General features: G+C 43.1%; 1 protein-coding gene across 2 annotated transcripts in view; it reads right to left on the reverse strand.

The window, feature by feature from the left end:
• CFTR (CF transmembrane conductance regulator) overlaps positions 1–26,305 on the reverse strand; it is an 880,902-nt gene that overhangs the window by 625,212 nt on the left and 229,385 nt on the right. Inside the window, exon 3 of one of the 2 annotated variants that reach the window (XM_085653127.1) lies at positions 5,486–5,597. The exons of the other annotated variant lie outside the window; for it this stretch is intronic. Coding sequence (XP_085509253.1) covers positions 5,486–5,597 — 112 coding nt within the window. The remainder of the gene's footprint in view (positions 1–5,485; positions 5,598–26,305) is intronic. 2 annotated transcript variants of the gene reach the window in all.

Genomic DNA, 26,305 nt, shown 5'->3' on the forward strand with positions numbered 1-26,305 from the left:
ATTATAGAGCAAATGAAGAAAATAATTTTAGTATATATATATATATATATATGAAAATAAGTAATATAAGTTTTGTAGAGTACAAAAAGGAAAAGGTAATAGAGAAAACCTAAATGAATACACAAAAATTAGGTAAATAATTAAGTATAAATATATGTAAATGAATTTACATACATTAAAGAAGTATTAGAATATAAGGTTATATCGTATGATAAGAGTGGAAAGAAAGGAATTCAAGGATTGTGAAGAAACGGAGCCCAAATTTGCTGAAATATTTCCTCTTGATCCTGTAATCTATAAATAATACGTTCATGAGAAGCAGTTTGAATCATTGCTACCATCCATTCTTCCTGTGTAGGGCGACTAGATGATTTCCAATGTCGCAGGATACAGTTTTTAGCTGTGGAGAGTGCAGTATGTAAAAGACGGTGTTGCGGGTGTGTAATACTAATAAGACTTCTAAAATCATGTAATAAAATGATAGCAGGGGTAAGAGGAGTGTGGAGAGAAGGGATCAAATCCTTTAGTGTGTTCCCGACATAAGCCCAAAAATTCTGCATGGAAGGGCAGTCACAAAGTATATGGGGAAGATCACAATTAACTCCAGTACACCTCCAACATTTAGAGTGAGGTAGAAGTCCTGCTCTTTGTAATTTTAGAGGTGTCCAGTGCCAATCGTGTAGGGTCTTAAAAAGGCAGAACTTCAAACGAGCCTCTCGGGTACCCTTATCTAGGGCTTCTATCATGTCTGACTAGTCACCGTCTTCAATAATGATGTGTAGACGGTCTTGCCATTTCTCTTGAAGTGCTTTAAGAAGTGGTTGTGAATATAGGTGGTGAATCAAGACACCATACAGGCCTGATAATACCTCTTTATGTGGACCCCAAGTAAGAAGGTAGTCTAAGGTGGGTGAAGAATTTAGCGACCAGGGAGAAGAACCAAGACATCGTTTGAGACAGCACTGCAGTTGTAAGTAACGTGTGAGCTGATGCGGCGGGTGATCAAACTCTTCACTAAGTGAATCAAAGCATTTTAGTTGTCCATTTAGGATAAGTTGATCAATCGTGTGTATTCCTCTTGATTTCCAACTAGACCATTGAAGTGCACAACCACTTATACAACTACTTTCATTACCCCAGAGTGGGGCTTTAAGGTGTAATTGGTGGCTAAGTCGGAGGATACGATGTGCACGTTGCCATGTTTGATAAGTAGCTTGCATTATTGGATGCGGGGGAGAGGAACGTGGAAGGCGGAGTCGATAAAAGAAATCTAGACCATCACTTCGATTAAGTATACAATGTTCTTTTGTGACCCACTGTGGAGGATCTGTTGTACCTGGAAGTAAGTAAACTAGCTGTGAAAGATGTAAAGCTAAAGAATATTGTTCTAAGGATGGTAATCCCAAACCACCATAAGATCGACGAGCCAATAATTTAGAAGCAGCTAGATGAGGATTTGTAGCTACCCAAACAAAAGATCGAATTCGGGCAAAGAAAAAAACTTTTTTAGCCGAAATGCGAATGGCCTTACAACAACAAAATTGTGACAAGTCAAAACCACCAGGACGTGGAAGAGGAATTGGAAGGGGATGAGGAAGAGGTGCAATAGAAAAACAAAGAGAGGCCAGAGGGAACAAGGAAGGAGCAAACTCTGGCATGCTGACCAGGGGCCGATCAAAGCAGACAAGAAAATAAGTACTGGGTTAACCCAAGAACTAAACATAATAAATCTATCAAATAGAACATTGACTGACAGTGAAAGAAATGTACTTTAAAAAGGTTTCAACTTCTACCCAATGTCACATCTGGACATTGCCCAGACTCATATAGATTTATATAAATACGTCCAGAAAATCAAACTCGCTTAAATATTTGCAGAAAAAACAATAAATGAAAGACAAGAAACAAGAACTGAACTTAAAAGTGCCTTATTAGCGTAAGATAAATCCACCCTTGAAACACTCTTGACAATGGGGGAGGAGGTAATAGAATCTGAAGTAGAAAATCTCGAAGACTATTTGCCTCCCTTAGGCACATTAATAAGTGGAAAGAAACCAAAATCTTATTATTATCCTAACTTACCGTCTGGAAATAAAATGGACTTATTTCATGAAGCAATCATCCATATTTTATATCAAATAAAAGGCACAAATCAAGGGGATAATCTTTCGCGAAAAGAGCGACAAGCTTTAAAACAACATCAACAGGATGATTCAATAGAAATTAAATTAGCAGACAAGGGTGGCAACATCATAATCCAAAACAAAAGTGATTATGTTCAAGAAGCTAATAGGCAATTGAGAGATACAACATGCTATGCATGCATTAGCAACAACCCTCCTAAAGATATTGAAAATAAGTTAAAAAACGTCCTGCAAATCTTGTTGGAGAAAGGCCTTATTGATGATGAAGGGCAAAAATTAATGTCAACAAATCAGTGGCCACAATATACTTCTTACCAAAAATACATAAGAACAAGGAAACCCCCCGGGAAGGCCGATAGTTTCAGCTAAGCGTTCACTATTGAAATCAGTATCCAATTACATTGACTACTTCCTCACTGTGCGTTTTTACAGGATTCTAGCAGAATAAAGAAAACAGAAAATCCTCAAACAATAAGATTAATAACAACATATAGTGTGGAGGCAAGTAGTTTAACCAAGACAATCAAAAACACTGGGGAATATTACAACTAGATCCAACACTATCAGCAATAATTGGAGACCATCTTAATATAACCTACAGGAGAGCTAGAAACATAGGGGAAAAACTAACACATAGCCATTTTAAAGCAAAGCAATCATTAACATGGACACAATTAGAAGATTAGGCCATGTAAACAATGCAAAGCACGTCAAATCGCAGTACAGAAAAAAAGAGGTTCAATTGTACAATGGCACGAAATGAAAAATCAAATACATAACCTGCAAAAGTAAATTTGTGATTTACATTGTAGAGTACCCTTGTAAATTAAAATACATTGGATGCACAACATACGAAATTAAAAAGAGAATCCTCAAACATATCAGAGTAACAAAAAATAATGATCACGCCAATGCTATTGCAAAGCACATGAAGAAATTTCATTATAGTAAATGGGAAGATCTAAGATGTTATGCCATACAACAGATACCCTCATCAGAAAGAGGTGGTAACCGGGAAAGACTGCTTCAACAAAAAGAACCAAAACAAACTGTGTCATTCAGAACATTAAACTAAAGGGGTCTTAACCAAGATGAAGAGCTTTTTGTACATCTTTAAGGCTTCATGAGCAAATGTGGATTAATAGCTTCCGGTATATCTTCAGGGCTTTATGAGTAAATGTGGAATTAACTCAGTGTGATCAGGAGAGGGAAATGTGGGTTCACTAGAGAGCCACAATGAAATCCATGAACAAATGAGAAATGAAAATGAAAAAAGAAAAAAGAAAAATAATAAAGAATAATGAAATATAAACGTGTACAATATCAAGGATTGAACTGTTGAAAATGATTAAATGGAGTTTAATGGAATCTCATTTGAATAATCTAATAAACTCACTGAGAGTAAATAATTCATAGTACGGATTGCGATCCAATGTAAACTAAATGAAATGGATAAACTTGCCTAAATAACTGTCTCAAAACAAAATTTAAGGAGTTTAGGACAATCAGTGGCACTATTTGCACTTTATCACGTTTTATATTGTTAAGCACTAACCCCCACATGCATCAAACTAAAAACTGCTCACAAATGGGCAGATTCTCAGAATCTGCCCCTTTGCGACTGGTATTTTTGCATTTGGGATACATCATCCCAAATGCAAAAATCGCAATTTAAGTAATCGCAAATTTGCGATTACTTAAATTGCGATTGCATTTAAGGAATCACAAATTGCGATGGCTCAAATGCAATGCATGATGACATCTAAAACAGCGATTTCGCTATTAGTGGACGCAAATTACCATCAAATGAAACTTGACAGCAATTTGCAAAAACTTAGAAAAATGAACTAAAGTGCATTTTACAAAGTTCCTGGTTACACACACACACACACACACATGCCCTTAGAGCATGTGTGTGCACAACATGGGTTACCATTACAATTTCAGGGGTGCAACAGGGTGTCCTTTTGGCACCCTTGAAATTGCATGCACAATTTGCGAGTACCTAATGGGTAGTCGCAAACTTTGCATGCAATTCCCATTCATTCCTATGGGCCTGTAGGCAAATGTGAGGACCAGTGCCTTTACATGATTCTGTGGCTGCATCACATCAATTGACAACATTTGCAGATTTTACAAAAAAATGTGATTGTAACGCACATGAATATAAATAATACTTGTAAAGAATGTGTTGCATAATTTGCATTTTTGTGGCATAATTTCGATAACCTTGCTGCATAATTTAGGCCCCTATGCTGCATAATCCTAGTAGTCCTAGCAATGTCAGGACTCTAACACAAACCAAACCAAACCACTCTGCAGAGTGGTTTGCGGGCTGTCATTATGATGATGAAGTGCGCATTTCATATATAACCAAGAAATATTTCCAAAATTTCACATTTCACTGAGGATCACAAATGTAATTCATTTGCAGCACCAACGTAAAAGAGCCTCTTCATTTATTCATCTATTCAGTAGAATTTAGAGACATGGGGGCACAGACATCAAGCATTTTTGCCTTCGCAAACGGACCGAGTCGCAGAATTGGCCCGTTTGTGAACGCAAAAAATAATTTCCAGAAGCAGCAAACCCAGATTTGCGATTCGGTAACCTGTTACTGAATCGCAAAATGGGTTTGTGATTTGGTATTTGGAAGTGGCATGTTTAGGGCATCCCTTCCAAAAACAGGTTACCAAATCGCAAAATTGGGTTTGCTGCATCACAAATGCATTTTTTGCGATCGCAAACGGAACAATTCTGCGAATCTGCCCGTTTTCGAGGAGCAAAATGAATGATGCATCTGGCCCTTTGAGTTTCATGCATTGTAAATTGCGACTACCTAATTGCGATTCTCAGGAATTGGCAATTAGGTATTTGCAATTTACAGTTTTGATGCATGTGCCCCATGGTGCCTTATAACGCATTTTAAGGGTGAGAAATTGCAGATTTGGTCAAGTTACCGAAGTGTGAAGCAAAAACAAGTTTGATCATTGAATTTCACAGGTTTTTAAAGCGACTTTTCTGTGATTATCATAACACAACCGCATGTTTTCAGTGGAAGGTCATAGTGTAACCTCTATGCCCATTACATCTGGAGAAGCATGACTAAGCGTGGAACCCCTTGCAGGGCCGCTCCAGGTTTACTGCATGGTCGCTTTATATGCCATTCTGTATTGCTTCCCGGAGCAATCTGCTTCTAAACATGCGCCTCTCCTCTTCTCTGGTACTTATACGGTTACATTTGTGGCATTACGTATTTTATGATATTCTGCAATTCGTTTTATCATTTAAACCATTATTTTGTTATGTGATCATAATAAATAAAAACAAGTGTTTCTTACCCCTAGGTATAAAAGGATTCCGTAAAAAAAGAATTTCCAGAAAAAGCATCGACGTAGCGCATTAATAAGTTTGGGCTTTTTCTTTGATGTTGCCAGCTCCCTGTCCCATTCTCTGAAAAAGAACCACAAAAAAACACGAGGTCATTAAGTGTCTGCGTAAACCGTGGGTGTGTCTGCGTCCGACATAGCTCTAACCCCTCAAGGATAACCAGGGAGACCGCGGGGAGACCGCGGAGATTTGCGCCCCTCCGACTGATAACCAAATAAAAGTTCAAATCTAGTTCAGCGGCAGCGTTGGCAGATTTAAACACCTGCCATACATCACCCCGCAGGGAGCTGATTCGTGAAAGGTCACACTCTATGTTTTTGGAAACCCTGCTGTAGACCAATGCGCAAATAATAGGCAAATAAAACCTTTGGAGTCCTTCCAGTGCCCAGCAAGACGAAAGCAAAGGCGAGCTGCTCGAAACTGAATCAGAAAACACACCGAGCTTGCTGACGGCAACTTTTTGCTTCAGTGTTCACAAACATCGTGGTTGATCTTTTGCGTGGCAAGTTGATCATTTTTCGTCTACTGTCGCAGAGTTTGTATTGGAACAGGTTGGCTAAGGGCAACCTCCTTCTCCCGATATGTGCTCCACTTAGCGGTACAGTCACTCCCACCCCGTTCTAAACAACACAAGGAAGCGAAGGCATCAATCGGTCGCAGGCAGGTTTTACTTCCACCATACAACGGAAGAGAGTTAAGTAAGGATGATTGCTACTAACATTTACGGTATGAAATATCACATTAGACAGTATGGCCACACATCTAGCAACAGCTCACAATACCTGAAGAGTTATTGAGGGGCACGCAGTGGGCGGGAAAAATAAGTAGCAGTGTAATCTTTCCATCCACTTCTCCTATCCTGCCAGACAGGTCTTCAAGGTTGGCCCATCCAGTTAAGGTCCATTGCCTACGCTCCTTCTTCGACTCATGGCCGGATAATAAACCTCTAGAGGGTAGCGACTGCAAGAAACTGTCGATGCCACCAGAATAGTGCTGCTTTCTACTTAGCTCCGACTCTTACTGCTCCTGCTGACCCTTTGCCCATGTGGTTTTGCCGCATCCTCATCAGACGCGCTGCACTCCAGCATACCAGGGGGAGGCTCTCCTCCCAAATCAAAATGCACAGGGAGGACGCTGCATGATACCTAATGTTGATGCAGCCTACGGCCACCCTCATGCCGGGTCACCAATGCTTTGCATTTGCAATTTTTGGGATGGTTCAGGGTCAAACTGGCTATCGGGCAATCAGGCAGTGCCTGATGGGCTGGTCTGACAGATCAGTGCATGGGCCTGCCTTTTAGCATTAATGGGCCAGTTTTATGACCAGGTGGGTGGGTTTTTACAGCTGATTTCCAAATATTACTACTTTTTAGCTATCTGCTTTTATGAGGGGGCCAATTTTATTTTGGTATCTATTTTTAGTTCCAGTCCAACCTTGAGAAGGTGCCATTTCCTGCCCAGCAACATTTCCCTGGGCTACAGGCCATACCGGTGTGTGTTTCATGTTATGGCAGGGAGGTCATGCATGAAACAGGCATGTTCTTCACCAACTTTAACTTTGAAACACATAGAAATATGTCAGTCACTCAGCTGTAACACGCCTCCCCCCGGAGACCATAACAGACACAACACAAGAAATTGGGATATATTTATCAGAGTCATTATTTTAGTCCTAGTAGGAAATTTAAGAGAGGCAGATTATTATCAAATTAGTACTATGACCGTTGCTAACATTTGCTGGTATTCAATATCACACAAATGGAATGCAGTACATTCTCAACCTTATTCTTTGAAACCAGGATAGCCTCCTAACACACTTTTACTTGTTTGAAGGTTCTAAATTGTGGGCTCATAAAAATTACCATTCCTGATGCCCCCTTCCATATAATCTACCAGCAGCCAGGGCTCTGCCAATCACATGCAGACCAATTTTCCCACTCCATAGTCACAAGTGTTACTTGTAATGCCAACCTTGGTCCGCCCCAACAATTTGACTGGATGCCAAGTATGTGAAATGTATGCCAAACACAATTAGACCATAGAATGTACAATGTCCTGTGTGCCAACACAATGGGACTGATTCAGAAAGACACTTGTGGGTGTAGGAAATAGTACAGAAGTACTCTTTAATGTACTCTTGCCTGTCTTTGTGAATCGGACCTGAAAAGTCCAACTATTAATACAAGTGTAAACAAGACACAGTTGCCCAGTTATTTCTGTTATTTAAATAATTTATATAACATTAATTCAATTAACATTTTTTAAAGATACCAGCTAAAGTAAAAAGTTTATATTAATTTTTTATATACTAAAAATTCCAAAATAATTTGTATAGAATTAGTTTAAAACAAATACACTATAAAAAAAATAAAGCCACATTTGTGTTTCAATTAAACAAACAAATTATTTAGCAATACCCCCACTCTTAAAAAATAAAGGAGGCAGGCACTGAAAATTGAATCCCTTATGAAACAATGTTAAATTATATTAATTTTGTTCTAAGATATATATATATATCGTCATGCGATCAAGTCCCCTGCGAGATACGAAACACGTCATGGCTGCTGCATTATTTGGAGAGTTCCAGTGAATGTATGTTTTTCTGAAAATTACATATGTTTTATATATGTATATCTCAAGGTCGATGGAAGAATAAATGGGTATATAAGTGTCTAAATGGATGATTTGTTTTTGAAAAATTGATTGTATAACTGACTGATTAAGTGTATCTTAGTGAATACATGGCTTAGTGAGTAATGTTTAAATATGTAAATATCTGTATCAGTCTCTCACTTTGTGTATAAGTGGCTGCATGGGTTGGTGAGTAGCTACATGAGTGTCTATATAGGTTATTAATTGTTTTTTTGAATATCAGTATGAGTGTCTGAGTGTCTGTATGGTTGGGTGGGGGGTATTACGTAGTGCATAGGTGCATGAATGAGTGACTCACTGTTTGTATGTGTTGAAGACAGCATGTGTGCAGGACTGTATGGGTGGATGAGTGTGTGCATGGGTGTGTTAGTGAGTGAATGACTGTCTCAATAGTGAATTTATGAGTAACTACATATGTTTTAAACTAGTATATGTGACTATTGGTGTATATAAGTGAGTATGTGTGAGAGTGAGAGATTGAAAGAGTTCCTGTATGAATAAGTATATGTTTCTATAAGTGCTTGTTTAAAATACTAAGTATGTGTAAGTTTCTGTAGAAGTAAGTGTGGTGGTGTGTGTATAACTGTATATGCAAGTAAATGGATATTTGAGTCTTTATTAGCATGAGTGACTATGTGTGTGAGTAACTCTATGGATGAGTGGCATTGTGTAACAGGATGTATAGGTGTATGAGTACATATGATGAGTGAGTACATGTATGAGTGACTGTATAGGACTGTTGGTGAATGAGTGGATGTGTATGTGGATCTTAGAATTACTGAATAGGTTGTTGTAACTGGTATTGGTATGTCCATTGTTTTGAAAATGTTAGTTTCTATTTTTAAATGTGTGTATCAAAGGTTATATTAGGGGGAGAGGAGGTCTGCCACTCTATCACAAGGATGATATCATCAGTGAAGTCATCAGTGATGTCATTTGAGATGTTATTAGTGATGTCATGAGTGATGTCACTGACCATGTCATGAGTGATGTAATATGTGACGTCATCAGCAGTGCATTGCGGGCGCGCGAGTTATAGTTAGCTGAACTAACTATAACGGGGGAATTTTAATGGTTTTGTACGAGTGAAAAGTCCAGCTAACTATAACGCCCCTGAAACCTATGGTTTTTTCAGTGAATTTCTAAGGTTTTTTAAATGCTAATTTCTAACTATGCCTAAAGAGATAGGACATGTGAAGAAAGAAGAAAAAACGCACAGAAAGAAAAAAAAGAAATGCAGAAAGAAGCAACAGAAGCCCTTAAAGACAGAGAAAAGTGCAGGAAGAAGGATAACGTGCAGAAAGAACAAACAGAAGAGCAGAAAGAAGCCTTGTTGCAAAATCATCCTGTACCCTCAACTTTTTCAGACGGATACTGGTGGTAACTGAGTCTGACTAACCAGTCCTAGAGCCAGTGCTATGTTAAAAGACACTCAGAATACAGTGAAAACACCTACATACACTAGGGAACACTATGCGTTGGGGTCCCCCTGTGATTAGCATGACCTCCTCTGTAAGCCCCTAGTATATAATAGGGCAGGGGATTAAAACTACCTCTTAAAACGCGCCACAGGGCGTGTTTGCACACGTCACCTCAGGCCCCGTCCCCTCCCTTCCCCACTGTGTAAACACGCCCTGTGGCCGTTTTAAGTTGGGAGATTAAGTCCCCTTGAATCCTGATGGTCCAACTAGACCACTAGGTACCTCCAGTAAGCGCCACAGAGCTGCGTTGCAGAGAGATGTAAAAAGGGGCACGGCCTTGACCACCTCTCTGTAACGCAGCGCAGTGGCGCTTACTGGAAGCACCTGGTGGGCTAGTTGGCCCGCATGGTCCCTCAGGATTGAAGGGGAATTATTTCCCCAAATTAAAATGCGCCACAGGGCTTGTTTGCAAACGTTAACTCAGGCCCCGTCCCCTCCCTTCACCACTGTGTAAACACGCCCTGTGGCAGTTTTTAGTTGGGAGATTAAGTTCATTTGAATCCTGAGGGTCCCTAGGGTCCAACTAGCCTACTAGGTACCTCCAGTAAGCACCACAGAGCTGCGTTGCAGAGAGGTGTAAAAAGTGGCACGGCCTGGACCACCTCTCTGCAACGCAGCTCAGTGGCGCTTACTGGAAGCACCTGGTGGGCTAGTTAGCCCCCAGGGGCCCTCAGGATTGAAGGGGAATTATTTCCCCAACTTAAAACGCGCAATATGGTGTGTTTGCACACATCACCTCAGACCCCGTCCCCTTCCTTCCCCACTGTGTAAACACGCCCTGTGGCCATTTTTTAAGTTGGGAGATTAAGTTCCCTTGAATTCTGAGAGTCCCAAGGGGCAAAATAGCTCCCTAGGTATGTCCAGAAAGCGCCATTGCAGAGAGGTGTTAAAAGGGGCACGGCCTGCACCACCTCTCTGCAACGCAGAGCAGTGGCGCTTACTGGAAGCACCTGGTGGGCTAGTTGTCCCCCAGGGTCCCTCAGGATTGAAAGGGAATTATTTCCCCAACTTAAAATGCGCCACAGGGCGTGTTTGCACACGTCATCTCAGGCCCCGTCCCCTCCCTTCACCACTGTGTAAATGTGCCCTGTGGCCGTTCTAAGTTGAGAGATTAAGTTCCCTTGAATCCTAAGGGTCCCTAGGGTCAAACTAGCCCACTAGGTACCTCCAGTAAGCGCCACAGAGCTGCGTTGCATAGAGGTGTAAAAAGGGGCGAGGCCTCAGAACACCTGTCTGCAACGCAGCTCCCTGGCGCATACTGGAGATACCTGTTGGGCTAGTTGGCCCTCAGGGACCCTCAGTATTGAAGGGGAATTAATTCCCCAACTTACAACTGGCCAGGGGGCGCGTTTGCAGAGTGCTGCAAGGAGGGGGCATGGCCTCCGGCGCAATGCCGGTCTTTTATTTATTTTATTTTTTTAAGAAGGAGGGCTGTGTGGCCCCCCTTCTTTTTCTAATTTATTGGCCCTGTGGACCCCATCCCCCAGGGCCTGCACCCTATGTTTCTTTTGTTGAAAAAAAATATTTTGGCCCTCCCAAGGCCTTAATCGGCCCCGGGGATCCCAAACCCGGGTCATGGCATTTAAAAAAGAAATTCTTTAGGAGGGGGGCTGCGTTGCCCCCCTCCTCAGGCCATTTATGGCCCCGGGGACCCTATCCCCCGGGGCCGGCCTTTGTTTTTTATTATTTTTAAAAAATATATATTGATAGAAACGCCAAGGACATGCTGGACAAACCGTATGTACTATCACCATGACGATTTGCGTGATATTCATTAAAAGGCGACTATGCATACAATGAATCCACGTGGAATGTATTTACACCGCTAGTGAAGCTCTAACGTGTCTGACGCCCTACCGTGCCTAATCCCGGTGCCCCCGCCGGTGGGTACTCACCAAGTAGACACCCTTGTCGTTTATTTATACAAACATGGGTAGCTATTGACGGGCACATTTAATACACAAGCACACCAAGCCATTCAAAGGGGATTCAACAAAAATTCGACCAAACTATGCAAGAAACCCCCCTCACGGTTAATAAAACACACATCCACCGCCGGATGTGTAATACTTTTTATTTTATTCTCTGGAAAGGAGACGAACCTCACTTGAGAGTCACAGCGTGCACCTGGCTGAGCCCAATGCTGTGTTACACCCACCAGTGCCCGCTGAGTGCCACACACCTCTGTGTTGTATTCCACCAGCTAGTGCGTATGCTATGACACTCTCTAGCCCATGTGCACTGTAACACCACCCTGTGAATATGTCATGCCACACTTGCCTTCGCACGGGTTATATTGCCCAATCTAACGTGCCTTCCTCGATGCCTATGTTATAACGCACAGTGCTATGCCATACATATTACAATCTGAGATCCATATCTTTGTCACAGTGCATTTGCAACGTTACACTTCCCAGCACATATTTTATATTACAACTTTAGAGACTAGTTAGGCTACACAACACTGCCCTGTGCATATTACACTCCAAGGCGCATATCTCGCGCTCTCCAATGAATCTGTCATTGCGCACAATATATTGCATATTATATTTCACGCCCCGGTTCATCTTACATCACACATTTTGGTGCATAGTTTATACCATATACTATATCTAGTTTTCATTTTCAATCGTGCTCTCAGGACTATGTTCTATATAACACTGCGTCCACCTACCCTTTTCACGGGCATTACATTTTGCGATGGGGGGTGGAGGGTCAGGGGGTGTTTCTGCCAAGTGAGCCCGGAGTCACAGTCACAAACGTCCTCTTCTTCCTGAATAAAAGTGAGATTATGCTGCATACTTGTTCATATTTAAAGTAGTTCGCACAGACACACATTTTAAAAACAATAAAGTTCCTAATACCAACCTTCTCTGAACAGTTAGCTTGCTTCCCCATCCACCTCCTCCCTATCCTCTGTTGTCTGAATCCATGGACTAGCCTCCTCCCTCCTGCCATGCATGGTCTGGTGTGCTGCCACTGCCCTCCATTTATCATGATGTACCAGTCCACTCCTCCTGCCCTCCATTGCCCAATTCTATGGCCCATCATTGACCTCCTGCTTAGCCTCTGTTCCATTCTCCTTCCCCCTGCCCTCCGATGTCTTTGTGCATGCCCCTGCTCCATCCTTTTTGCCCACCATGTTCCATGGACCTGCCACTCCTATCTACTCTGAGTGTTCTGTTGAGCTGCCACTCCCCTCCCACCTGCCTAGCATTGTCAGATGACTGTAACCTGTCCCTGCCACCTCCACCCTGCCTGTCCACATGCCATGCCCCTATCCCCTTCCTCCTGCCCTCCCTGGTCTGTTGTGCTGCAACTGCTCCTCCTGCCTGCCCCGCGCGGCCTGTTGTGAGGCCCCTTCCCCTGAACTCTCTTGTCTGTGCCCAGGTCCTGACCCTCCCTTCTATCCTCCATGGTCCTTTGTGCATGCCCCTGCACCCTCCTTCTTGCCCATCATAGCCATTTTTCTGTCACTAACCCTCCCGCTTGCCATGCATGGTCTTCTATGCTGCCATGGTCCCTCCCACCTTCCCTGTGTGGTCAGCTAGCTGCCCCAGACCCCCTCCCACCTTCCCTCCATGGTCTGTGTGTATGCCATCATAGTCTCATTGTTGCTCTCCATGGTGTGTCTTGTTTCTAGTGCCCATCCTGCCTGACCTCCATGGTCATCTTGCTGCTCCTGCCCTGCCCCCTTGCCCCCAGCCCTCTGTTTCCATGTGTAGACCCCTATTCCCTCCCTCCTGGCTTGTCTGTTCCATTATAATGCCCCTGATTCGTCCCTCCTGCCCTTTATGGTCAGTTATGCTGCAGCTTTCTCTCCTGTCTGTCCATTATGGTCAGCTAGCTACAATTGCCTCTTTCCTCTCTGTTCTCTGTTGTCTATGTGCATGGTCCTGTCCCCTCCCTATTGCTTTCCATGGATTGTAGTGCTGCACTCCCGCCCCACATGCCCTGTGTGGTGTATTGTGCTGCTGCAAACCCTGATGCCTGCCCTGTAGGGTCAGTTTGGTGCACCTCTCCATGTCCCTCCTGTCCTCTGTTATCCGAGTCCATGTCCCTACCCCAATTCCTCCTGCCTACCATGATCCAATGTACCATACTTGCGAACATTTTGAACTTGGTAAGAGGGAGATTTTGAAAAAAAACAGGGGTATTGATTTTCCCCTTTGAGTTACATTGAAAAAGAGGAGATTGTAGACAGGAGACAGATCAAATAAAGCCCATTTGAGCTTAAAAACATTGGACGTTTCGTGGCTGAAACGGGTCTGTTGGCATGTATGGTTGTACTACCACTGCCTCTTCCTTCTGCCCACAATGGTCTATTATACTGCCCCAGCCTCTCTTGCCAGTCCTGTATTGTTTTTTTGTTGCCCCTGCCCCCCTTTCCACTGCCCTCCATAGTCTGTTGTGCTGCCACTGCCCTTCCTGCCTGCCCAGTGTGGTCAAATTGTTGCCTCTGCACTCTTCTACCTGCCTTCAATTTTCAGAGTCCGTGCCCCTGGCCTCTGCCTCTCAACAGTATCCCAATGAACAACTAGATTGCTAACATTCTATATTTATTACAAAAGTGTGAAACGCCTGACGTCATCTTGATGTAATCAAAACTGTAATACCTAGAGCATTTCCTTTAGAAATTACATATATGAGTGGGTCTTATTTGCATCAAAATTATGGTTAGCGACAAAGAACTTTTAAATTATTTGTAATCATTATGTTTTTTTATCCAGTTGACCACTTGATTAAATGTTGCATCTAGGGGAGAGGATGTGGTGTTATTTCCAGAGCTGCAGACTTTGCAACTGGGGAACCAGGTTGGAGTTTCTGCTTCAGCTCAACATTCTGTGATTCTGGTCAAATCACTTAATCTCCCCATGTCTACAACCAAAATGAATTTGATCTTGTGTGATGTAAACAATGCTCATGTAAAGCACTCCAATACCTGACAAGTCTGCAATATATGAAACTGCAAATACACAAAAAATAAGTGTTTTGCACACTTCTGTCATTGGGCTACATGTGGGCTACATCTGGGTGATATTTGTGTTGCATTTGGGCTCTTTTGTCTCTGGTGGCCATCTTGGGACATTTATTTGTTATGAAGTTTCCTAATTTCCTCATTTACTGCAGTCTCCTCAGTAGGAAATACTTTCAGTTTTTTACTTTGATTCCATCAAGAAGGTATTCAGATATGTCACACATTTGCCATAAATTCTGAATGTTAACACTCTAGTTGCTCATTAGATCACTGTAGTAAAGCTACTGCTCACCACATAAGTCTGCTGCTGGTATTAAAAGTGTATGTTTCAGTCTGCATATCAGAATTTTTTAATGAAATAGAAGAGGATTTGAGAAGTCACTCAAAATGTGCCCTAATTTTTCTTTCTTCAGCACTAATCATAATTTCTATGGCAAAATGAACCCCCTCATTTTGTTCCTTTTTACATTAAATGTTTTAAGTGTTACCAGTTTATTTCAATCAAGATGGCTTCAGGTGTGCCATACTTTTGTCATAAGTAAGACAGTAAGCGCTCTAGTTGGTCTTAAGAACACTCTGGGACATTCTGTCATTGGGCTATACTTGGGCTACATGTGGGTGATATTTGGGCTACATTTGGGCTCTTTTGTCTCTAGTGGCCATCTTGGGAGATTTATTTGTTATGAAGTTTCCTAATTTCCTCATTTACTGCAGTCTCCTCAGTAGGAAATACTTTCAGTTTTTTATTTTGGTTCCATCAAGAAGGCATTCAGATGTGTCACACATTTGCCATAAATTCTGAATGTTAGCACTCTAGTTGCTCATTAGATCACTGTAGTAAAGCTACTTCTCACCAGGGAAGTCTGCTGCTGGTATCCAAAGTGCATGGTTCAGTCTGCATGTCAGAATTTTTTTATGAAATAGAAGAGGATTTGAGAAGTCAAAATGTGCCCTAATTTTTCTTTCTGCAGCACTAATCATACCTTCTATGGCAAAATGAACCCCCTCATTTTGTTCCTTTGTAAATTAAATGTTTTAAGTGTTACCACTTTATTCCAATCAAGATGGCTTCAGGTGTGCCATACTTTTGTCATAAGTGAGACTGTTAGCGCTCTAGTTGTTCGTTAGAACACTCTGGGACATTCTGTCATTGGGCAATACTTGGGCTACATCTGGGTGATATTTGGGCTACATTTGGGCTCTTTTGTCTCTGGTGGCCATCTTGGGAGATTTATTTGTTATGAAGTTTCCTAATTTCCTCATTTACTGCAGTCTCCTCAGTAGGGAATACTTTCAATTTCTTACTTTGATTCCATCAAGAAGGCATTCAGATGTGTCACACATTTGCCATGAATTCAGAATGTTAGCACTCTAGTTACTTATTAGATCACTGTAGTAAAGCTACTGCTCACCAGGGAAGTCTGCTGCTGGTATCCAAAGTGCATGTTTCAGTCTGCATGTCAGAATTGTTTTATGAAATAGAAGAGGATTTGAGAAGTCAAAATGTGCCCTAATTTTTCTTTCTGCAGCACTAATCATAATTTCTATGGCAAAATGAACCCCCTCATTTTGTTCCTTTGTAAATTAAATGTTTTAAGTGTTACCACTTTATTCCAATCAAGATGGCTTCAGGTGTGCCATACTTTTGTCATAAGTGAGACTGTTAGCGCTCTAGTTGTTCGTTAGAACACTCTGGGACATTCTGTCATTGGGCAATACTTGGGCTACATCTGGGTGATATTTGGGCTACATTTGGGCTCTTTTGTCTCTGGTGGCCATTTGGGAGACTTATTTGTTATGAAGTTTCCTAATTTCCTCATTTACTACAGTCTCCTCAGTAGGATATACTTTCAGTTTTTTACTTTGATTCCATCAAGAAGGCATTCAGATGTGTCACACATTTGCCATGAATTCAGAATGTTAGCACTCTAGTTGCTTATTAGATCACTGTAGTAAAGCTACTGCTCACCAGGGAAGTCTGCTGCTGGTATTGAAAGTGCATGTTTCAGTCTGCATGTCAGAATTTTGTTAATGAAACAGAAGAGGATTTGAGAAGTCACTCAAAATGTGCCCTAATTTTTCTTTCTGCAGCACTAATCATACTTTCTATGGCAAAATGAACCCCCTCATTTTGTTCCTTTTTAAATTAAATGTTTTAAGAGTTACCACTTTATTCCAATCAAGATGGCTTCAGGTGTGCAATACGTTTGTCATAAGTAGGACTGTTAGCGCTCTAGTTGTTCTTTAGAACACTCTGGGAAGCTGCAGTAGAACACAAAGGAATCAACTGACAGTCTCTGCCCTTGTTGGATGTACATGTTTTACTGAGAATGTCAGACTTCATTCTCACATGACTGAGAAAGATAATGTGAATTTACAGAAAATATGCTCTCAGTTTAGCTTATAGATCACCTTCCAAACCTCTTTGGGAAAAGCATGAGAAAATAGTTTTCTCTCAAACATGATTCATGATATCACAGCAGAAGGCTTTTTCAAATGGTAAAATCACCTTAGAACACACCACATTTCCTAAAATGAGTATGGTACCATCAACAAATCTTAAAACCTTCTATTAACTGCAATGCTTTTTAATGAGGTGCTATCATGTATATTGGTCCCAAGATGGCTGCCAACACTTCTTGGATGAGGTACTGACAGCCAATCAGATCTCACAATGAGATGTGTGGTTAGGCTCCGCTCAGATATATCTATCTTTTTAACTCTAATTTTCTCAGGAACTACTGAACGGATTTACACAAAATTTTCAGGATAGGAGTGGACCGGAGCTGGCCAAAAGTTTGGAAAACTTCGCGAAGATTCGTTAATCGGCGTCAACGTTATTCTAAATAGAATATTGCCGATTTCCTATGGAAAATAGGTCCTAACTATAACTACCTACTGGCGACTGTCAGTAGGTAATATATATATATATATATATATATATATATATATATATATATATATATATATATATATATATATTCACTGAAAAAACCATAGGTTTCACACATGTTATAGTTAGCTGGACATTTTACTGATAAAAAACCAATGAAATTCCCCCGTTATAGTTACTGTAGGCAACTATAACTCACGCGACCGCAATCCTCTGCTGATGCTAATACTGTATTTAGACACTTATTTGCCCATATCTTCTTCCATTAAATTTTAGCTATACATATATTACAAATATTTTTTTTTCATAAAGACACATATGTCATCAGCAGAGGATTACGGTCGCGTGAGTTATAGTTGCCTACAGTAACTATAACGGGGGAATTTCATTGGTTTTTTATCAGTAAAATGTCCAGCTAACTATAACATGTGTGAAACCTATGGTTTTTTCAGTGAATTAGCAAGGTTTTTTAAATGCTATTTCCTAACTATAACGTGTGTGAAACCTATGGTTTTTTCAGTGAATTTGTACGGTTTTTTAAGTTACTTTACGCCATTTGTGGCGTGCGCGCCCACTTAACGCAGTTCGTTCCGTGCACGGTTTTTATCAACTTTAATAAGCCCTGTACATTTGGTGGCCTTCGGCCACCAAAAGCACAGGGGGTGAGGTCAATGTGGATAGTGTTTTTTTTATTTCGATTTTATAATTTCATGTTGCCAAAATTACGTTTTTTTTCTCTATTAATAAGCCCTGCACATTTGGTGGCCTGCGGCCACCAAAAGCACAGGGGGTGGGGTAAGTGTGGATAGTGTTTTTTTTATTTTTATTTTTTTACCGTAAGCGTACGGTAAGCGTACGGTAAGCGTACGGTAAGCGTACCCCGCGAAATTGCCGAAAAAAAAATAAAACCGTTTTTGCTCTTGGGGGATGTTTGGGGACTCCCTCAACATGACTATGTGGGAGGGAGTTGTCAAAACAGCCCCGTAACATGTTTTTGGCCATCATGTTTGATAAACAACACTCAGTGCGAGAGACAAAATGGCGGACGCCGCTTCCTGGTTTCGGCCGATTCGAATGTTTACTAAGATCTAAGAGCCAATCAGAATCGCGCTCGCGCACGCCACCGTAAGCTTACGGTAAGCGTACGGTAAGCGTACCGTAAGCGTACCGTAAGCGGGCTCAGATATATATATTGATTTAAAGGCTATTTTCTCAGAATCTACTGAACAGATTTACACCAAACCTACAAAAGGCACTTCCTTGACCTAGGGACTACCTCTCTGCCAAATTTCTAGTAATTCTGTTCAGCCGATCGGGCTGTAGCTCGTTCTAAAGGTCCTATGGAAAAATGCATGGGAAAAACGCGTTTTGGGACCCCCCTTTTATCTCAGCCCCCGCTTGACAAATCCCCCCGAGACTTTCAGGGTAGGAGCGGAGCGTAGCGCCCCACCTATTTTGAGAAATTCGCGAGGATTCGTCGACCGGCGCCAAAGTTATTCAAAATAGAATGTTGAGGTTTTCCTATGGAAACGTGGTCCTAACTATAACTACCTACTGGCGACCGCCAGTAGGTAATATATATATATGTATATATATATATATATATATATATATTCAAATCCTCAGTGTCGGTGCAGATTGCAACCAAACAGACGCCTTTTCCCCTCCTCTTATAATGGCGGGCCGTGGAGAGGAAGCGAACCTCTACTCATTAAACCAGGCTGAATTTTTCTTCACGAAAAAACACGACAGCAACCACGGACTCTTTAGATCAAAATGCGCTATTTTATTTCGCAGAAAATAGCCACTCGACGCGTTTTGGGAGAAATCCCTTGATCACGAGTGTGGCAGTCACCGCACAATTGTGTTTAAATAAAGTACATTGAATCACCAAGTTCATGAACATAGAAAACAGACTATGCATGTGGGAGTTAACTCACTCCAAATTTACAAAATGCAACATCGCCATCTTTAAGTGGTGAAAGTATACCGTATCGTACCAGGTGTAAGCTCTCATAACATGGACAGTGCCCTGATGCGGATAACATATAACATACTGAATACTACAGGCTATTTTTTGTGAAATCAACGGAGGATGCAGTACACGATAATGTGAATATCCTCCTAACTACCTGTGTGTATATATATATATATATATATATATATATATACACACACCAAGGTGTATTGAAGAATGAGTGGGTTTATGAGTGTCTGAATGGATGATTTAATAGGTGCATGACTGACTGTATATGTGAGTGATTAAACTTGTCTTACTAATAATGGGTGACTCAATCAATCAATCAATCATTTTAAAGTGCACTACATACCCACAAGGGTCTTAAGGCGCTGGGGGGGCCGCTACTGATCGAACAGCCAGGTTTTGAGTGTCCTCCTGAAGGTCAGCAGATCTTGGGTCTGTCGTAGACTCAGTGGGAGGGTGTTCCATGTCTTGGCGGCGAGGTGGGAGAAGGATCTCCCGCCAGTGGTTGTTCTTCGGATGCGCGGGACGGTGGCAAGTGAGAGGTCGGCAGAGCATAGCTGGCGGATGGGGATGTAGAAGGAGAGCCGTCTGTTGAGGTAGGCTGGGCCGGTCTTTGTGTGCATGGATGAGGAGCTTGAAGGATATCCTCTTGTTGACGGGGAGCCAGTGCAGGTTTCTCAAGTGGGGGGGTGATGTGGCCGTGTCGTGGTACGTCGAGGATCAGTCACGCTGAGGCGTTTTGGATGTGTTGTAGTCGTTTGATGAGCTTGGTCGGGGCTGCCACGTAGAGGGCGTTTCCATAGTCGAGTCTGCTGCTGACGAGGGCCTGGGTGACTGTCTTTCTTGTATCTGTCGGGATCCATCTGTAGATCTTGCGGACCATGTGGAGGGTGTTGAAGCAGGAGGAGGAGACGGCGTTGACTTGCTTGGTCATTGAGAGCGTTGAGTCGAGGATAAGGTTGCGTGCGTGGTCGGTGGGTGTCGGGGCTGCCACCAGGAGTCGTCCCAGGCTGAGGGGTTGGAGCCGAGGATGAGGACCTCTGTCTTGTCCGAGTTTAGCTTCAGGCAGCTGATCTTCATCCAGTCAGCGACGGCCTTCATTCCTTCGTGGAGGTTGGCTTTGGCCGTGATGGGGTCCTTGGTGAGGGAGAGGATCAGTTGAGTGTCGTCTGCGTAGGAGATTATGTTGAGGTCATGCTGTCGGGCGATGTGCGAGCGGGGCCATGTAAATGTTGAACAGTGTCAGGCTGAGGGAGGATCCCTGGGGTACGGCGCAGATGATCTCGGAGGATTTGGAACAGAATGGGGGAGGTGGACGCTCTGGGTTCTGCCGGAGAGGAAGGGGGTGGTCCATTCCAGAGCCTTGTCTCGGATCCCTGCGGCGTGAAGGCGTGCGCTTAGTGTGCAGTGGCAGACAGTGTCGAAGGTGGTGGAGAGATCTAGGAGGATGAGTGGTGACTGACTAATCTGTATGAATGTCTGTATCAGTCTGTCAGTTGGTGTGTAAGTGACTGCTTGGGTTGGTGAGTAGCTACATGAGTGTCTATATGGGTTTTTGATTGGTTGTCTGAGTACCTGAATGGGTGCCTGAGTGTCTGTGTGGGTGGGTGGGGTGTGTATCTCCCTGCATGGATGTGTGAGTGAGTGATTCACTGGGTGTATGGTTTTAAGAGTGCATCTGTGAGGGGCTGCATGGGTGGGTGAGTGTGTGTATGGCTGTGTTAGTGAGTGAATTGATGTCTCAGTGGTACATGTGTGAGTAACTACATATGTGAAAGGCAGTATATGTGAGTGTTGTAGTATATACATGATTATATGTGAGAGTGAGTGATTGTGAGAGTGGCTGTATGGATGAGTGTGTGCTTGTGTCAGTGATTGTATAAGAGAGTTCTTATGTGTTGATATCTGTATAAATAAGTGAGTGGGTGTGTGTATAACTGTGTAGTTGAGTAAATGGGAGTGTAATTGATTCTTTGCATGACTGACTAGTTGTGTGAGTAAGTCTATGGGTGAGTGGTGGTGTGTGAATGTCTGAAAGGGTGTATCTGATATCAGCTGTATTGATGAGTGACTGCATGTATGAGTGACTGTATGGATGAGAGAGTGGATGTGTGTGTAGACATAGGAATCAGTGAGTGGGTATGTAGTAACTGGTATTGGTGTGTCTATGGTTTTGAGAATGGCAGTTTGTATTTTAGAGTGGGTGTATCAAAGGTTACATTAGGCTGTGAGGAGGTGCATCAGATTATCACGTGGATGATGTAATCAGTGTTGTCATCGGTGATGTCATTTGAGATGTCATCAGTGATTTCATCAGTGATGTCACTGACCATGTCATCAGTGATGTAATATGTGATGTCATCAGCAGTGCATTGCGGGGGCTCGAGTTATAGTTAGCTCAACTAACTATAACGTCTGAATTTCTCTGGTTTTGTACGAGTGAAATGTCCAACTAACTATAATGTCCCTGAAACCTGTGTTTTTTTCAGTGAATTTTTTATGTTTTTTTAAATGATAATTTCTAACTATAACGTCCCTGAAACCTGTGTTTTTTTCAGTGTATTTCTAAGGTTTTTTAAATGCTAATTACTAACTATAACGTCCCTGAAACCTATGGTTTTTTCAGTGAATTTCTAAGGTTTTTTCAATGCTAATTTATAACTATAATGTAGAAGTTACGTTTGCAGAGTGGTGCAGAAAGGGGACTGGGCCTCCGACCAGCGTTCAGAAATTCCACTGCGTAGGACTTACAGGAGGTACCAAGAGGGCTTCTTGGCCCCCAAAGTCCCTCAGGAGTAAAATGGACTTCATCCCTCAACCCATAGTGTGCCAGAAGGCACGTTTGCAGAGTGGTGGAGAAAGGGGGTGTGTGGCCTCTGAAGACCTCTTAGAAATCCCACTGTGTGGGACTTACTGGAGGTAACAGGAGGGGCAGTTGGCCCCCAAGGACATCTTTGGGGCCCAAATACCCCACCTATTATCTCCAGTAAGTCCCACACAACAGGATTGCCAAGTTCTCATAGCAGGCCACGCCCCCTATGCCAACCACTCTGCAAACGCGCCTCCTGGCACGTTCTTGGTTGGGGGATGAAGTCCCCTTTGCTTGTGGGCATCCTTAGAGGCCAACTAGCCTACCTATTACCTCCAGTAAACCCCAAACTGTGGGATTGCTGAGAGGTGGACACAGGCCATGCCCCCTTTCTCCACCACTCTGCAAATGCACCACCTGGCGCGCTATTGGTTGGGAGATGATGTCCCCTTGCCTCCTGAGGGTCCCTGGGGGCCAACTAGCCCTCCTATTATCTCTAGTAAGCCCCACACAGCTGGATTGCTGAGAGTGGTCTGAGGCCACACACCCTTTTTACACCAGTCGGGTAAACACAACTCCTCATGCCATGCTGCTCGGGGGATGAAGTCCACTTTAGTCCTGAGGTCATCAGGACACAAGAGGACCTCATCGCCCCACCAGCAGTGCACCAAGAGGCGCGTTTGCAGAGTGGTATAAAAAAGGGCGTGGCGTCAGACCACCTCTCAGCAATCCCACTGTGTGGGGATTACTGGAGGTAACTGGTGGTCTAGTTGGGACCTAAGGACCCTCACTATTCAAGGGGGCTTAATCCCCCAATCCAGAACGCGTCATGAAGCATGTTTGCACACTGCTGCAGGGATGGGGCGGGGCCTCCGGCGAGATGCTGGCTTTTTTAAAATTTGATTTTTGGAAGGGGGGCTGTGTGCCCCTCTTCCCTTTATTATTTTTGGGCCCTGGGGACCCCATTCTCCAGGGCCTGAGAATTTATTTTTTTTAATGGGAAGGGGGACACCAGGCCCCTCTCTCATGGCCTATTTCGGCCCCGGGGACCCCATCTCCCGGGGCATGGCCACATATTTATTTTATTTTTAAGGAGGGGGGCTGCGTGGCCCCCCTCCTGAGGCCATTATTGGCCCCGGGGACACCATCCCCCGGGGCTTTGCCTCCTTCTTTCATTTATTTTAATTTATTTTTTATTTAGGAAGGGGGCACGTGGCCCCCCTTCCCTGGGCCACTATTGGCCCCCATCCCCCAGGTCCGACCCTCACGTTGGGGACAGCGGGGGGACCCCCAATGCCTCGGTGATCCCAGCCGGATCGAGGGGGCCGGCATCGCTTTTGGGCAAGGGGAGCTGCTGACATGGAGCTCCCGTTGCACAAAAGCACTTCCAAAAAGCAAATCAGTGTTTGCTATGGCAGGGCGGGAGCCATGCTCCTGTCCTGCCATAGCAAACGGCAATGTCCCAGGGGTGGGCATCCCGGGACATTGCAGGAGCCGGCTCTGGGGTGTGGCGGTCCCCAGGGTCATCTAGGGCTCCAGGAGGGGGGCCACATGGCCCCTCTCCCAACTGATTAAAGGAGGTGGTGGTCTCCAGTGCCAGGGGTCCGCAACGGACCCCCACATTTTAATCAACAGTGCCCTGGTGAGGTGGTGGTCCCCGGGGCAGTGTGGGGGTCTTGAGCCTCCCCACACTTTATTTTTTAAAGTAGCCCCGGGGAGGTGGCGGTCCCTGGGGCTTGGGGGGGCCACGAGGCCCCTCTGCCCAAAATATTTTAAAGCCCCAGGGAGATGGCGGTCACCGGGGCTTGGGGGGGCCCACGAGGCACCCCGCCCTATAATAATTAAATGCCCCGGGGAGGTGGCAGTCCCCATGGCAGCGTGGGGGGGCAAGAGCCCCCTGTATTTTTTATAAAAAGCCCCGGGGAGGTGGCAGTCCACAGGGCTGCAGGGGCCCCCGCATAAAATTTATTTATTGCCCCGGGACCTGGCCCACCCAGGGGCTCAAAAAAACGAAGCCCAGGAGCCCACGCTTCACTTTTAAAAAAAGATTTCAGCCGGATTCATGCACCCAGCGTGAGTTCGGCCAAAAATGTTTTTTTAAATGCTTTTTTCGGCCCTGGGGGTCCTGAGCAGGGCTAGGGGGTCAGGGTTTTTCTACCCTACCCCCTTTTCTTGCTTTTTATCTTTTTTTTAAAACTTTTGTTTGTGACTCTGCTCTACCGCGTCACAAGATGGCTGCCAACACATTTTGGTTTGGAGTGTTGGCAGCCAATCAGAATGAAGCTTGTGCTCGGGAGAGATCACGAATCCTCCTCGGCCTTCAGACATCGATATTTTTATTTTTTAAATTTCTCAGGAATTACTGAATGGATTTACACCATTTAAAAAAGATTAAAACTACCTTTTTGCAAAATTTGGTGCAATTCCGTTCTGCAGTTTGGGCTGTTGCCGTGTCCAAAGTTCCTACGGAAATTAACATGGAGAAAACTCGTTTTGGGACCCCCCTTTCGTATCGGCCCCAGCTTGACGAATCACCCTGAAACTTCTAAGACAGGAGCTGACCTGAGTGAACCATTAGTTTTGAAAGTCAAACGGTGCCAAAGATATTGGCAAAAGAAAAAACGCTTTATGAATAGAAACTAGGTCCTAACTATAACTAATTTTTTTTTTTTTAAACATATTTTTTTTTAAACATATTTTATTAATTTTTATGTCACGGATATCAGCACATAAGAAACAACCACTCATAGCTGAAGAGCAGGAAATAACATTCGTAAAATTAAAGAATTAGAAATACATAATTTGATTGTAGGCGCAGTAATGCATATAACAATAAATCCAGAGAGACGTACAAAAGGACCCCAGAAAAGGGGATCCCCCCCATCCCTTCCTTCCGCATTAATCCCACTGAAGACTTGACCAAATCTTTCCAAATTTAACCTTAAAACGTATACCCCGAGCTTTAGCGACTGCAGATTCCATTTCATACACCCCTCTCAATAATACCCAGAAATCGATAATCTTGGGACATACTGGGTCAATCCAAGCCCTAGCAATACACAGCCGAGCAGTACTAATACAAATCGAGACCAAAGAAGTCGAGAGAAGGCCAGAATCCAATACCATACCCAAGACAATTTCCTTCTCCGTTAATTGTATAACCTTACCAGCAAGCTGGCTGATAGCATTTCTAACATCCTGCCAAAATAAAGTAAGAGCAGGGCATTTTATAAGCATATGTCTAAGATCCGCCGCAAATTCCTTACATTTAGGACAAAATGATTTTACTGAAGCCTGCACTGTAATCCATTTAGAAATAACATTCGCAGTATAATATAGCATGAAGATAGTACGATGATGTTGCAATTTTAGATTAATTGAGATAACAGTCGAGTTAATCATGGCCATAGAGTCGGTAACTTCTTCTATATTAATATCTATACGAAACATAGAAGAGAGTTTTGGTCGCTATCAACAAACCGTCACTTTCACTTACAGATCGAAAGCTCTTTTAAATTTTCCCAATCTGACCCCGGCCAGAGATCCTATAAACAGCCCGCATTACCTCTGTAGTACCAGGTAGGGTAAATAAGCCCTTCCCTTGTAAAAAATAATCCCTGATTTGTAAATATTTAAAAGCCATCTTATGGGATAATCCAAATTCCGCTTGTAATGACGCAAATGATCTAAACCCATAATCATCATATAACTGCCCAAGCCATATTAAACCGACTGTAACCACAGCCGGAACACTGAGTCTGAAAATATATCGAGGATTTCCCCCATAAAACAATAAATTCATGTAACACTGGTAAGGCGAAATTTTTAACAATATCTTGCCAAATATAGTAAATATGTTTGACTGTCTTAAAACGAACTCTCTTAAAGTAGTTAGGATCCGACATACTATGTAAAAGAAAACCTGTATTGAAACCTGCAGCAAGCTGGTACGCTAACCATGTTTTAGTTACATA

The sequence above is a fragment of the Triturus cristatus genome, chromosome 4_1 (assembly GCF_964204655.1).
Source record: "Triturus cristatus chromosome 4_1, aTriCri1.1, whole genome shotgun sequence".
Taxonomy (NCBI): domain Eukaryota; kingdom Metazoa; phylum Chordata; class Amphibia; order Caudata; family Salamandridae; genus Triturus; species Triturus cristatus.